The sequence below is a fragment of the Tachyglossus aculeatus genome, chromosome 22 (genome assembly GCF_015852505.1).
Source record: "Tachyglossus aculeatus isolate mTacAcu1 chromosome 22, mTacAcu1.pri, whole genome shotgun sequence".
NCBI lineage: Eukaryota > Metazoa > Chordata > Mammalia > Monotremata > Tachyglossidae > Tachyglossus > Tachyglossus aculeatus.
This window is the reverse complement of record NC_052087.1, coordinates 51,486,023-51,501,568: the sequence shown is the minus strand read 5'-3', so window position 1 is coordinate 51,501,568 and position 15,546 is coordinate 51,486,023. Positions and strand designations below refer to the sequence as shown.

Here is a 15,546-nt window from a genome sequence, read left to right as displayed (position 1 = left end):
ATGGTATTTGTTAGAGAAGCAGCGTGGCTCAGTGGGAAGAGCCACTGATCACCTTGTAACCTCCCCAGCGCTTAGAACGGTGCTTTGCACATAGTAAGCGCTTAATAAAAGCTATCATTATTATTATTATTGCTCTTTCCACTAAGCCATGCTGCTTATCAGGTATGAATTCTGGGATTTAACCCCATTTTACCGATTTCTAGTCCCTCACACTTAAAAGACAATCTAGAGCTGCCCCTCGAAGTTACTACGAATAATTGTGACGTCCATTAAGCAACTGCTACAGGTACTAAGCTCTGAGGCAGATACAAAATAATCAGGTCCCACATGGGGCTCGCAGTCTAAGTAGCCAGGTGAACAGGTATTGAACCCCTATTTTCCAGATGAGGAACAGAGAAAGAGAGATGTGAAGTGACTCTCCCAAAGTCACACAGCAGCAGGCAGGTAGAACCCAGGCCCCCTGGCTCTCCTGCCCATGCTCTTTCCAATCAATCAATCAATCAATCAATCGTATTCATTGAGCGCTTACTATGTGCAGAGCACTGTACTAAGCGCTTGGGAAGTACAAGTTGGCAACATATAGCAACAGTCATCATCATCAATCGTATTTATTGAGTGCTTATTTTGTGCAGAGCACTGTACTAAGCACTGGGAAGTACAGTCCCTACCCAACAGTGGGCTCACAGTCTAAAAGGGGGAGACAGAGAACAAAACCAAACATCCTAACAAAATAAAATAAATGGAATAGATATATACAAGTAAAATAAATAAATAGAGTAACAAATATGTACAAACATACATACATATATACAGGTGCTGTGGGGAAGGGAAGGAGGTAAGATGGGGGGGTGGAGAGGGGGACAGGGGGAGAGGATCAATCAATCAATCAATCAATCATATTTATTGAGCGCTTACTGTGTGCAGAGCACTGTACTAAGCGCTTGGGAAGTACAAGTTGGCAACATATAGAGACAGTCCCTACCCAACAGTGGGCTCACAGTCTAAAAGTGGGAGACAGAGAACAAAACCAAACATCCTAACAAAATAAAATAAATAGAATAGATATGTACAAGTAAAATAAATAAATAAATAAATAAATAAATAAATAAATAAATAAATAGAGTAACAAATCTGTACAAACATATATACAGGTGCTGTGGGGAAGGGAAGGAGGTAAGATGTGGGGGTGGAGAGGGGGACGAGGGGGAGAGGATCAATCAATCAATCAATCGTATTTATTGAGCGCTTACTGTGTGCAGAGCACTGTATTAAGCGCTTGGGAAGTCCAAGTTGGCAACATCTAGAGACAATCCCTACCCAACAGTGGGCTCACAGTCTAAAAGGGGGAGACAGAGAACAAAACCAAACATACTAACAAAATAAAATAACATACTATCAAAATAAAATAACATACTAACAAAATAAAATAACATACTAAAAATAAAATAAGCCACGCTGCTAGTCAATCTGCTCCGATTTGGATGCTTCTGTTTCTTGCTGAGCTTTCCAACCTGGGCATCGCCTCCTCCTCTTTTCCCTGTCTCTTATCCTCCTTCCCTCCCTCTTCCCACCGGCCTCCTTCTCTCCGGTCCCTTCAAGCCCGAGCAGATAGAAGCAGCATGGCTTAGTGGACAGAGCACGGGCCTGTCTGCTGGGTGACCTTGAGCGAATCACTTAATCAATCAATCAATCAATCAATCAATCAATCGTATTTATTGAGCGCTTACTGTGTGCAGAGCACTGTACTAAGCGCTTGGGAAGTCCAAGTCGGCAGCATATAGATATGGTCCCTACCCAACAGCAGGCTCACAATCTAGAAGGGGGAGACAGACAACAGAACAAAACATATTAACAAACTAAAATAATTGGAATAGTAAATATGTACAAGTAAAATAAATAGAGTAATAAATACATACAAACGAATGTGAGCTCACCTCCTCCAGAAGGCCTTCCCAGACTGAGCCCCTTCCTTCCTCTCCCCCTCCTTCCCCTTCCTATCCCCCCTGCCTTACCTCCTTCCCCTCCCCACATTCATTCATTCAATCGTATTTATTGAGCGCTTACTGTGTGCAAAGCACTGGACTAAGCGCTTGGGAAGTACAAGGTGGCAACACATAGAGACGGTCCCTACCCAACAGCAGGCTCACAGTCTAGAAGGGGGAGACAGACAACAAAACAAAACATATTAACAGAATAAAATAAATAGATATGTACAAGTAAAATAAATAGAGTAATAAATAAGTACAAACATATATACATATATACAGGTGCTGTGGGGAAGGGAAGGAGGTATATATACATATATACAGCACCTGTATATATGTTTGTATGTATTTATTACTCTATTTATTTTACTTGTACATATTTATTCTATTTATTTTATTTTGTTAATATGTTTTGTTTTGTTGTCCATCTCCCCCTTCTAGACTGTGAGCCCGCTGTTGGGTAGGGACCGTCTCTATGTATTGCCAACTTGTACTTCCCAAGCGCTTAGTCCAGTGCTCTGCACACAGTAAGCGCTCAATAAATACGATTGAATGAATTAACGTACAAACAAGCACACAGTAAGCGCTCAGTAAATACGACTCCCCCTCCTTACCTCCCGCCTTATCTCCTTCCCCTCCCCACAGCACCTGTATATAGGTATATATGTTTGTACATATTTATTACTCTATTTATTTATTTTATTTGTACATATTTATTCTATTTATTTTATTTTGTTAGTACGTTTTGTTTTTTGTTGTCTGTCTCCCCCTTCTAGACGTGAGCCTGCGGTTGGGTAGGGACCGTCTCTATATGTTGCCAACTTGTCCTTCCCAAGCGCTTAGTCCAGTGCTCTGCACACAGTAAGCGCTCAATAAATACGATTGAATGAATGAATGAATGGACAAACATGCACACAGTAAGTGCTCAATAAATACGATGGAATGAATGAGTGAATGTACAAACAAACATGCGCACAGGGAGCGCTCAATAAATACGATTGAATGAATGAATGAATGTACAAACAAACATGAGCACAATAAGCGCTCAATAAATACGATTGAATGAATGAATGTACAAACAAACATGCGCACAGAAAGCCTCAGTAAATACGATTGAATGAATGAATGAATGAATGTACAAACATGCACACAGTAAGCGCTCAATACGAATGAATGAATGTACAATCATGCACACAGTAGGCGCTCAATAAATACGATTGAATGAATATGCAAACAAACATGTGCACAGTAAGCGCTCAGTAAATACGATTGAATGAATGAATGTACAAACATGCGCCCAGAAAGCGCTCAATAAATACTTTTGAATGAATGAATGTACAAACATGCACACAGTAAGCGCTCAATAAATACAATTGAATGAATGTACAAACATGCGCACTGTAAGCGCTCAATCAATCAATCATATTTATTGAGCGCTTACTGTGTGCAGAGCACTGTACTAAGCGCTTGGGAAGTCCAAGTTGGCAACATATAGAGACGGTCCCTACCCAACAGTGGGCTCACAGTCTAGAAGGGGGAGACCGAGAACAAAACCAAACATACTAACAAAATAAAATAAATAGAATAGATAGGTACAAGTAAAATAAATAAATAGAGTAATAAATCTGTACAAACATATATACATATATACAGGTGCTGTGGGGAAGGGAAGGAGGTAAGATGAGGGGGATGGAGAGGGGGACGAGGGGGAGAGGAAGGAAGGGGCTCAGTCTGGGAAGGCCTCCTGGAGGAGGTGAGCTCTCACCTTCGAGCTCTCAACTAAATACGATTGAATGAATGAATGAATGCACAAACATGCACACAGTAAGCGCTCAATACGAACGAATGAATGTACAAACATGCACACAGTAAGCGCTCAGTAAATACAGTTGAATGAATGAATGAAAGTACAAACATGCGTACAGTGAGTACTCAATAAGTACGACGGAATGGATGAATGTACAAACATGCACACAGCAAGTGCTCTATCAATACGATTGAATGAATGTACAAACATGCGCACAATAAGCGCTCAATACTACTCTATTTATTTATTTATATTACTCTATTTATTTTACTTGTACATGTCTATTGCATTTATTTTATTTTGTTAGTATGTTTGGTTTTGTTCTCTGTCTCCCCCTTCTAGACTGTGAGCCCACTGTTGGGTAGGGACCGTCTCTAGGTGTTGCCAACTTGGACTTCCCAAGCGCTTAGTCCAGTGCTCTGCACACAGTTAGCGCTCAAGAAATACGAATGAATTTACTGAACGCTTAGTACAATGCTCTGCACACAGTAAGCGCTCAGTAAATACGAATGAATTTATGGAACGCTTAGTACAATGCCCTGCACACAGTAAGTGCTCAGTAAATACGAATGAATTTATGGAACGCTTAGTACAATGCCCTGCACACAGTAAGCGCTCAGTAAATACGAATGAATTTATTGAACGCTTAGTACAATGCTCTGCACACAGTAAGCGCTCAGTAAATATGAATGAATTTATTGAACGCTTAGTACAAGGCTCTGCACACAGTAAGCGCTCAGTAAATACGAATGAATTTACTGAACGCTTAGTACAGTGCTCTGCACACAGTAAGCGCTCAGTAAATACGAATGAATTTACTGAACGCTTAGTACAATGCTCTGCACACAGTAAGCGCTCAGTAAATATGAATGAATTTATTGAACGCTTAGTACAAGGCTCTGCACACAGTAAGCGCTCAGTAAATACGAATGAATTTATTGAACGCTTAGTACAAGGCTCTGCACACAGTAAGCGCTCAGTAAATATGAATGAATTTATTGAACGCTTAGTACAAGGCCCTGCACACAGTAAGCGCTCAGTAAATATGAATGAATTTATTGAACGCTTAGTACAAGGCTCTGCACACAGTAAGCGCTCAGTAAATATGAATGAATTTATTGAACGCTTAGTACAATGCTCTGCACACAGTAAGCGCTCAGTAAATATGAATGAATTTATTGAACGCTTAGTACAAGGCTCTGCACACAGTAAGCGCTCAGTAAATACGAATGAATTTATGGAACGCTTAGTACAAGGCCCTGCACACAGTAAGCGCTCAGTAAATACGAATGAATTTATGGAACGCTTAGTACAATGCCCTGCACACAGTAAGCGCTCAGTAAATACGAATGAATTTATTGAACGCTTAGTACAATGCTCTGCACACAGTAAGCGCTCAGTAAATACGAATGAATTTACTGAACGCTTAGTACAGTGCTCTGCACACAGTAAGCGCTCAGTAAATACGAATGAATTTATGGAACGCTTAGTACAATGCCCTGCACACAGTAAGCGCTCAGTAAATACGAATGAATTTACTGAACGCTTAGTACAGTGCTCTGCACACAGTAAGCGCTCAGTAAATATGAATGAATTTATTGAACGCTTAGTACAAGGCTCTGCACACAGTAAGCGCTCAGTAAATACGAATGAATTTACTGAACGCTTAGTACAGTGCTCCGCACACAGTAAGCGCTCAATCAATACGATTGAACGCCTGAATGGATGGCGACGCCCCGAGCCTGCTTGGGGCAGTTGCCATGGCGACGCGCGGCAGGCTTGGGCCCACTCCCCCCCCCTTCCCGCCCAGCGGTCCCTTCCTTTCCGGTCCGCCTCGCGCGGAACCCCGGCCGTCCCCTTCCGGGGCCAGGAACTCAATATCCGCGGGCTCTTGTTTCCGGCCGGCTGCTTTCCGAGGGAGGACCCACGCGCGGCCGGAAGTTGGGCGCGCCCCCCCTGCTGCCCCACTTCCGCTCCGGCCAGAGGAGGCGGGGCCTCGCGCTGACGTCACTTCCGGCCGGCCCTGGCCGAGGGAGCCGCACCATGGCCCTCAATGGAGCAGGTGGGGGACCATGGGGGGGGCGGCCACAATCATTCATTCAGTCGTATTTATTGAGCGCTTACTGTGTGCAGAGCACTGTACTAAGCGCTTGGGAAGTACAAATTGGCAACATATAGAGACGGTCCCTACCCAACAGTGGGCAACACTTGTATATATGTTTTTACATATTTGTTACTCTATTTGTTTATTTATTCATTTTACTTGTGTGCAGAGCACTGTACTAAGCGCTTGGGAAGTCCAAGTTGGCAACATATAGAGACGGTCCCTACCCAACAGTGGGCAGCACCTGTACATATGTATATATGTTTGTACATATTTATTACTCTATTTTATTTATTTTAATTGTGTGCAGAGCACTTTACTAAGCGCTTGGGAAGTCCAAGTTGGCAACATCTAGAGACGGTCCCTACCCAACAGTGGGCAGCACCTGTATATATGTTTGTACATATTTATTACTCTATTTATTTATTTTTTTACTTGTGTGCAGAGCACTGGACTAAGCGCTTGGGAAGTCCAAGTTGGCAACATATAGAGACGGTCCCTACCCAACAGTGGGCAGCACCTGTATATATGTTTGTACATATTTATTACTCTATTTATTTATTTTACTTTTACATATCTATTCTATTTATTTTATTTTGTTAGTATGTTTGGTTTTGTTCTCTGTCTCCCCCTTTTAGACTTTGAGCCCACTGGTGGGTAGGGACTGTCTCTAGATGTTGCCAATTTGGACTTCCCAAGCGCTTAGTCCAGTGCTCTGCACATAGTAAGCGCTCAATAAATACGATTGATGATGATGATGGTGGGCTCACAGTCTAAAAGGGGGAGACAGGCACAGTGACTCTCCCCCTCTTTCAAACCTTAACAAATACTATCATTAGTATTAGTATTAGCATTCATTCATTCAATTGTATTTCTTGATTCTAGACTGTGAGCCCGCTGCTGGGTAGGGACCGTCTCTATATGTTGCCAACTTGGACTTCCCAAGCGCTTAGGACAGTGCTCTGTACACAGTAAGCGCTCAATAAATAGGTTTGAATGAATGAATTTATGGAGCGCTTAGTACGGTGCGCTGCACACAGCGCTCAATAAATACGATTGAATGAATGAATTTATTGAGCGCTTAGTACAGTGCTCTGCACACAGTAAGCGCTCAATAAATACGAATGAATGAATGAATTTATTGAACGCTTAGTACAGTGCTCTGCACACAGTAAGCGCTCAATATGAATGAATGAATTTATTGAACGCTTAGTACGGTGCTCTGCACACAGTAAGCGCTCAATAAATACGAATGAATGAATGAATATTTTGAACGCTTAGTACAGTGCTCTGCACACAGTAAGCGCTCAATACGAATGAATGAATGAATTTATTGAACGCTTAGTACAGTGCTCTGCACACAGGTGCTCAATAAATACGAATGAATGAATGAATGAATTGAGCGCTTACTGTGTGCAGAGCACTGGGCTAAGCGCTTGGGAAGTACAAGTTGGCAACATCTAGAGATGGTCTCTACTTCCCAAGCACATAGTACAGTGCTCTGCACACAGTGCTCAATAAATACGATTGAATGAATGAATGAATGAATTTATTGAGCGCTTACAGCACTGTACTAAGCGCTTGGGAAGTCCAAGTTGGCAACATATAGAGACAGTCCCTACCCAACAGTGGGCTCACAGTCTAGAAGGGGGAGACAGAGAACAAAACATAGTAACAAAATAAAATAAATAGAATAGATATGTACAAGTAAAATAAATAGAGTAATAAATACGTGCAAAACATATACAGGTGCTGTTGGGAAGGGAAGGAGACAAGGCGGGGGGGATGGAGGGGGAGAGGAAAGAGGGGGCTAAGTCTGGGAAGGCCTCCTGGAGGAGGTGAGCTCTCAGTAGGGCCTTGAAGGGAGTAGGGCCTTGTGTGCAGAGCACTGGACTAAGTGCTTAATTGACATTGGGGGATCCGGGGAGGGTTGAACATGGGCGGGGGGCTCTCCCCTAATAATAATAATAATAATAATAGCATTTATTAAGCGCTTACTATGTGCAAAGCACTGTTCTATGTACTGGGGAGGTTACAAGGTGATGAGGTTGTCCCACGGGGGGCTCACGGTCTTAATCCCCATTTTCCCGATGAGGTACCTGAGGCCCGGAGAAGCGAAGTGCCTTGCCCAAAGTCACACAGCTGGCTATCGGCGGAGCCGGGATTCGAACCCAAAGCCCGGGCTGTTTCCGCTGAGCCCCGCTGCTTCTCTAATCTGACCTCCCTTCCCCAGAGGTGGACGATCTGACCTGGGAACCCCCTTCCGAGGCGGAGACCAAAGTGCTGCAGGCGCGGCGGGAACGACAGGATCGCATCTCCCGGCTCATGGGCGACTACCTCCTCCGGGGCTACCGCATGCTGGGGGACACCTGCGCCGAATGTGGGGTGAGCTTTGCATCTGGATTCCCCCCCCAAATAATAATAATAAGTAATAGTGGCACTCGTTAAGCGCTTTACTACGTGCCCGGTACTGTACTAAACACGGTGAGCGCTCATTGATTGGGGTGGATTGGGTCCCTGCCCCACCTGGGGCACACCATCTCAATCCCCATTTTAGAGATAAGAATAATCATAATAATGATGGCATTTGTTAAGCGCTTACTATGTGCAGGGCACTGTTCTAAGCGCCGGGGGGGATACAAGGTGATCAAGTTGCCCCACGTGGGGCTCACAGTCAATCCCCATCTTTACAGATGACGTGACTGAGGCTCAGAGAAGTTAAGTGACTTGCCCAAGGTCACACAGCCGTCGTGTGGTGGAGTCGGGATTCGAACCCATGACCTCTGACTCCAAAGCCCGGGCTTTGGCTGCTTCTCCAGAGATGGTGCAACGGAGGCCCAGGGAGGTTGAGCGACTTGCCCGAGGTCACGCAGCAGGCAGGCGGAGGAGCCGGGATTCGAACCCAGGTGTTGCCGACTCTCAGGCCCGTCCTCTGTTCATCATCATCATCATCATCATCAATCGTATTTATTGAGCACTTACTATGTGCGGAGCACTGTACTCAGTGCTTGGGAAGTACAAATTGGCAACATATAGAGACAGTCATCATCATCATCATCATCAATCGTATTGAGCGCTTACTATGCGCAGAGGACTGTACTAAGCGCTTGGGAAGTACAAATTGGCAACATATAGAGGCAGTCCCTACCCAACAGTGGGCTCACAGTCTAAAAGGGGGAGACGGAGAACAAAACCAAACATACTAACAAAATAAAATAAATAGAATAGATATGTACAAGTAAAATAAATAAATAAATAAATAGAGTAATTAATTCATTAATTTCATTCGCCCCTCCCTCAGTCCCACAGCATTTAGGTACGTATCCAGAATTTATATTAATGACCATCTATATTAATGACCTTTTAGACTGTGAGCCCACTGTTGGGTAGGGACCGTCTCTAGATGTTGCCAACTTGGACTTCCCAAACGCTTAGTACAGTGCTCTGCACACAGTAAGCGCTCAATAAATACGATTGATTGATTGAATGATTGATTGATCTCTCCCCCCACCCCCAAGCTATAAGTTCATTGCGGGCAGGGAATGAATCTACGAACTCTGTTATTATTGTACTCTCCCAAGCGCATAGCACGGTGCCCTGCACACAGTAAGTGCTCAATAAATACAATTGATCGATCGATCGATCGGAAGAAGAGACTGTGGCCCCCCCCCGGGTCCTCCACCGGGCTCTCCCCAGAGAACCAGCCGAATCCTGGTTCTCTCACTGTGATAAATTTTGCCAACTTGTACTTCCCAAGCGCTTAGTCCAGTGCTCTGCACACAGTAAGCGCTCAATAAATACGATTGATTAATTTAGTGGCTTATCACTTTTAGACTGTGAGCCCACTGTTGGGTAGGGACCGTCTCTATATGTTGCCAACTTGGACTTCCCAAGCGCTTAGTCCAGTGCTCTGCACACAGTAAGCGCTCAATAAATACGATTGATTGATGCATTTAGTGGCTTATCACCTAGCCATCCTTGACCCTCGGTTCCTTATCTATAAAGTAACATTTTCTCTTCCTCCCAGGAGAAGCGTGGGGCATTTTAGGTGCCATGATGAAGAGCTTTTGCAAGAAAGGTGCTATTCAGTCAGCTAATGATATTTATTGAGCAGCCGCTGAGTACACAGTTACTTGGGAAAATGCAACAGAAGCAAGAAACGTGGGCCCTGCCCTCAAGGAATTTGCAGTCTAAGGGATCGTACTAATCCGGGATATTTATTTGTTACGTCCATAATAGGGGTCCCGCCTTCTGCTTTTATTCCCTGCTCTCGGACGCTTCACGTGATGCTCTACGTGGAATAGTAGTAGTAGTATTTATTGGTACCGTTTTGCACTTTTTTAATACCGCACTGTGCTCGTACTTGGAAACGCCCTCGGTATATACTGATGATTAAATCCCCGTTATCGCTCTCTCCTCTCAGACTATTCTGCTCCAAGACAAGCAGAAAAAATTGTACTGTGTAGCCTGTCAAGAGCTCAACTCCGACGTGGACAAAGATAATCCAGGTGAGGGAGAAGTGGGAACTTCAGGGTCCAGAGAGGCCTCCGGGTTTTGGGGTGGGTGTTTTTGGTTTTTAATGGGATTAAGCGCTTACTATATGCCCGGCTCTAAGTGCTAAACTAATCAGGTTGGACCCAGCCGGGTCCCACATGGGGCTCGAAGTCCTAATCCCGGTTTTACTGACGAGGGACCCGAAGCCCAGAAGAGTGAAGCAACTCGCCCAAGGTCACCCAGCAGATAAGCGGCAGAGCCGGGATGAGAACTCGGGTCCTTCCGACTTCCACACCGCTTCCAGCTGCTTTGGGTTTCTTCTGGCCCAGTGATGGGGTGGGAGAAGATGGAGGGAGGCCTCTTAGACTGTGAGCCCACCGTTGGGTAGGGGCCGTCTCTATATGTTGCCAACTTGGACTTCCCAAGCGCTCAGTCCAGTGCTCTGCACACGGTAAGCGCTCAATAAATACGATTGATTGATTGATTCTCGGCTCTAAGCTGAAGGAATCGGAGGGAAGTCTGAGGGGTAGGACTCCTGGGTGCTGAGGTGGGGCGGGAGAGTCAGGGCCCCTCGCCTCTGAGTCATTCAGTCGGTCGTGTTTATTGAGCGCTTATAGAGAAGCAGCGTGGCGCAGTGGAAAGAGCCCGGGCTTTGGAGTCAGAGGTCATGGGTTCAAATCCCAACTCCGCCAATTGTCAGCTGTGTGACCTTGGGTAAGTCACTTAACTTCTCTGGGCCCGTTCCCTCACCTGTAAAATGGGGATTAAGACGTGGGACAACCTGATCACCTTGTGTCCCCCCAACGCTTAGAACAGTGCCTTGCACATAGTAAGTGCATAACAAATGCCATCATTATTATTATTTATTGTGTGCAGAGCACTGTACTAAGCACCTGGGAGAGTCCAATAGAACAATAAACAGACACGTTCCCTGCCTACAGTGAGCTTACAGTGTAGAGGAGGAGGAGACGGACATTAATGGAAAGAAATGCACGACGGATATGGACATAAGCGGTGTGGGGCTGGAAGGCGGGGGATGAATAAAGGGAGCAAGTCAGGGTGATGCAGAAGGGAATGGGAGAAGAGGAAAGGAGGGCGCAGTCAGGGAAGGCCTCTTGGAGGAGGTGGGCCTTCAGCCGTAAGGGACCAAAAGGATGGGAGGAAATGGAGCCTCAGCTGAGCTCCTTGAAGGTAGAAATTGTGTCTTCCAGCTGTCCTGTACTGCACCCTCCCACACATGGTGAGCTCTCAGTACGTATCATTCATTATCATCAATAAATACGATTGATTGATTGATTCATTCATTCATTGTCGTATTTATTGAGCGCTTACTGTGTGCAGAGCACTGGGCTAAGCACTTGGGAGAGTACGATACGACAATAATAGTAATGATGGCATTTATTAAGCGCCTACTATGTGCAAAGCACTGTTCTAAGCGCTGGGGAGGTTACAAGGTGATCAGGTTGTGCCACGGGGGGGGTCACAGTCGATCCCCATTTTACAGATGAGGGAACTGGGGCACAGAGAAGTGAAGTGACTTGCCCAAAGTCACAAGCTGACAATTGACTTCTAGACTGTGAGCCCACTGTTGGGTAGGGACCGTGTCTATATGTTGCCAGCTGGTACTTCCCAAGCGCTTAGTACAGTGCTCTGCAATCAATCAATCAATCAATTGTATTTATTGAGCACTTACTGCATGCAGAGCACCGTACTAAGCGCTTGGGAAGTACAAGTTGGCAACCTATAGAGACGGTCCCTACCCAACAGTGGGCTCTGCACACAGTAAGCGTTCGATAAATACGATTGAATGAACGATTGACTCGGCGGAGCCCTGCCCACAGTGAGCTTACAGTCTGAGTGGCGGGAGCCAAGCGATAATAGAAATAAATACATTTTGTTAGTATGTTTGGTTTTGTTCTCTGTCTCCCCCGTTTAGACTGTGAGCCCGCTGTTGGGTAGGGACCGTCTCTATATGTTGCCAACTTGGACTTCCCAAGTGCTTAGTCCAGTGCTCTCCACACGGTAAGTGCTCAATAAATACGATTGATGATGATGATGAAATACATGATGGATATGGATGGAAGTGCTGGGAGGCGGGGGATGGACAAAAGAAGCAAGTGAGGGGACGCGGAAGGGAGTGGGAGAAGAGGAAAAAGCGGGGCTTAGTCAGGGAAGGCCCCTCGGAGGAGATGGGCCTTCAGTAAGGCTTGGAAGGAGGGGTGATCATCATCATCATCATCAGTCGTATTTATTGAGCGCTTACTACGTGCAGAGCACTGTACTAAGCACTTGGGAAGTACAGATTGGCAACATCTAGAGACAGTCCCTACCCACCAGTGGGCTCGCAGTCTAAAAGGGGGAGACAGAGAACAAAACCAAACACACTAACAAAATAAAATAAAACAATAAACATCACTTCCCTGCCCACATTGAGCTTACAGTTCATAGGGGGAGACGGATATTTATATAAATGAATCGATTATCATCATCATCAATCGTATGTATTGAGCGCTTACTATGTGCAGAGCACCGTACTAAGCGCTTGGGAAGTACAAATTGGCAACGTATAGAGACGGTCCCTACCCAACAGTGGGCTCACAGTCTAAAAGGGGGAGACAGAGAACAAAACCCAACATACTAACAAAAGAAATAGAATAGATATGTCCAAGTAAAATAAATAGAGTAATAAATATGTACAAACATCTATCCAGGTGCTGTGGGGAAGGGAAGGAGGTAAGATGGGGGGGGTGGAGAGGGGGAGAGGAAGGAAGGGGCTGAGTGTGGGAAGGCCTCCTGGAGGAGGTGAGCTCTCAGCAGGGCCTTGCAGGGTGATGGGTGGATGGATGGATCCGGCAGCGGGTACTGTCTTTCGGGGACCACCTCGGTGTCTCACTCCCTTTCTCCCCCCGTCCCTTGCAGCTCTGAACGCCCAGGCGGCCCTCTCCCAGGCCCGGGAGCATCAGCTGGCCTCCACCGCGGAGGCTCCCCCGGCCCCCGGCGCGGCCCCGCAGCCCCCCGTGCCCCGGCCCGAGCACTGCGAGGGGGCGGCCGCGGCGCTGCGGGGAGCGGCCCGGGGGCGGTCCGCCCCGACCCCCCCTTCCCCGCCGCCGGCCCCGGAGGTGCTGGCGGCCGCGCAGGCGGCCCTCTTGCAGAAACTGGGCTGGGCGGCGGCGGAGCTGGGCTCCGCCACCTCCTTGGAGACCAGCATCCAACTGTGCGCCCTGGTCCGGGCCTGCGCCGAAGCCCTGCGAGGCCTCCGCCAGCTGCTGCCCTGAGGAGGGAGGCTCCGGCCATCCGGTCCGTCCACCGGCTTGGGACGGTGTCCATCCTGCGCCCCGGACCCCGCCACCGGGAGGGAGGGATCCGGCCGGAGGGAGGGAGGGACCTCGAGAGAAAAGCACCGAGAAAAACAGCCGCCCGCCCCGGTGTGCTTTCTTCCCGCGCCTGCCCCTCTCCGCTTCTCGCCTGGCGTTCCTTCGGTCGTATTTCTTGAGCGCTTACCGTGTGCAGAGCACTCTACTAAGCGCTTGGGAAGGACAAGTTGGACAAGAGAACAAAACCAGACATATTAACAAAATAAATAGAATAGATACGAACAAGTAAAATAAATAGAGTAATAAGTACAAGCAGCGTGGCCCAGTGGAGTGAGCCTGGGCTTTGGAGTCAGAGGTCATGGGTTCCAATCAATCAATCAATCAATCGTATTTATTGAGCAATTACTGTGTGCCGAGCACTCCACTAAGCGCTTGGGAAGGACAAGTTGGCCCATCCTGCTCCCCTCCCTGTGCCTGCGGTCGCAGGCCCTGACGGCTTTTCGGCTCGGACCCGGGTTCCCCCGGCACCCTGAGAATCGATCGTATTTATTGAGCGCTTACCGTGTGCAGAGCACTCCACTAAGCGCTTGGGAAGGACAAGTTGGCAACATCTAGAGACGGTCCCTACCCAACGGTGGCCTCACAGTCTAGAAGGGGGAGACAGACAACAAAACCAGACGTATTACCAAAATAAAATAGAATAGATATGTACAAGTAAAATACATAAATAGAGTAATAAGTATGTACAAGCAGCGTGGCTCAGTGGAAGGAGCCAGGGCTTTGGAGTCGGAGGTCATGGGTTCCAATCAATCAATCAATCAATCAATCGTATTTATTGAGCGCTTACTGTGCAGAGCACTCCACTAAGCGCTTGGGAAGGACAAGTTGGCCCGTCCCACTCCCCTCCCTGCGCCTGCGGTCGCAGGCCCCGACGGCTTTTCAGCTCAGACCCGGGTTCCCCCGGCATCCTGAGAATCAATCAATCGATCGTATTTATTGAGCGCTTACTGTGTGCAGAGCACTCCACTAAGCGCTTGGGAAGGACAAGTTGGCAACATCTAGAGACGGTCCCTACCCAACGGTGGCCTCACAGTCTAGAAGGGGGAGACAGACAACAAAACCAGACATATTGTCAAAATAAAATAGAATAGATATGTACAAGTAAAATACATAGAGTAATAAATATGTACAAGCAGCGTGGCTCAGTGGAAGGAGCCTGGGCTTTGGAGTCGGAGGTCATGGGTTCCAATCAATCAATCAATCAATCAGTCGTATTTATTGAGCAATTACTGTGTGCAGAGCACTCCACTAAGCGCTTGGGAAGGACAAGTTGGCCCGTCCCGCTCCCCTCCCTGCGCCTGCGGTCGCAGGCCCCGACGGCTTTTCAGCTCAGACCCGGGTTCCCCCGGCATCCTGAGAATCAATCAATCGATCGTATTTATTGAGCGCTTACTGTGTGCGGAGCACTGGACTAAGCGCTTGGGAAGGACAAGTTGGCAACATCTAGACACGGTCCCTACCCAACGGTGGGCTCACAGTCTAGAAGGGGGAGACAGAGAACAGAACCAAACGTATCAAAATAAATAGAATAGATACGAACAAGTAAAATAAATAGAGTAATATGTACAAGCAGCGTGGCTCAGTGGAAAGAGCCCGGGCTTTGGAGTCAGAGGTCATGGGTTCCAATCAATCAATCAGTGTCGTATTTATTGAGCAATTACTGTGTGCAGAGCACTCCACTAAGCGCTTGGGAAGGACAAGTTGGCCCGTCCCACTCCCCCCCCCTGCGCCTGCGGTCGCAGGCCCCGACGGCTTTTCAGCTCGGACCCGGGTTCCCCCGGC

General features: G+C 46.9%; 1 protein-coding gene across 1 annotated transcript; it reads left to right on the top strand.

Annotated features, from left to right (window-relative positions):
• The first annotated feature begins 5,753 nt into the window (after positions 1 to 5,753).
• Positions 5,754 to 13,805, top strand: ZNRD2 (zinc ribbon domain containing 2). Its single transcript, XM_038764908.1, has 4 exons — positions 5,754 to 5,854; positions 8,130 to 8,281; positions 10,320 to 10,404; positions 13,310 to 13,805. The coding sequence occupies exons 1-4, from the start codon at positions 5,836 to 5,838 to the stop codon at positions 13,663 to 13,665; spliced, it is 612 nt and encodes a 203-aa protein (XP_038620836.1). The 5' UTR covers positions 5,754 to 5,835; the 3' UTR covers positions 13,666 to 13,805.
• The last annotated feature ends 1,741 nt before the right edge of the window (positions 13,806 to 15,546 follow it).

What these genes read in the sequence shown, in the direction of transcription:
- ZNRD2 (XM_038764908.1), top strand. An exon ending in ACACCTGCGCCGAATGTGGG is followed by an intron (nt 8,282 to 10,319) that starts GTGAGCTTTGCA and finishes CTCTCCTCTCAG; the next exon opens with ACTATTCTGCTCCAAGACAA. An exon ending in CGTGGACAAAGATAATCCAG is followed by an intron (nt 10,405 to 13,309) that starts GTGAGGGAGAAG and finishes CGTCCCTTGCAG; the next exon opens with CTCTGAACGCCCAGGCGGCC.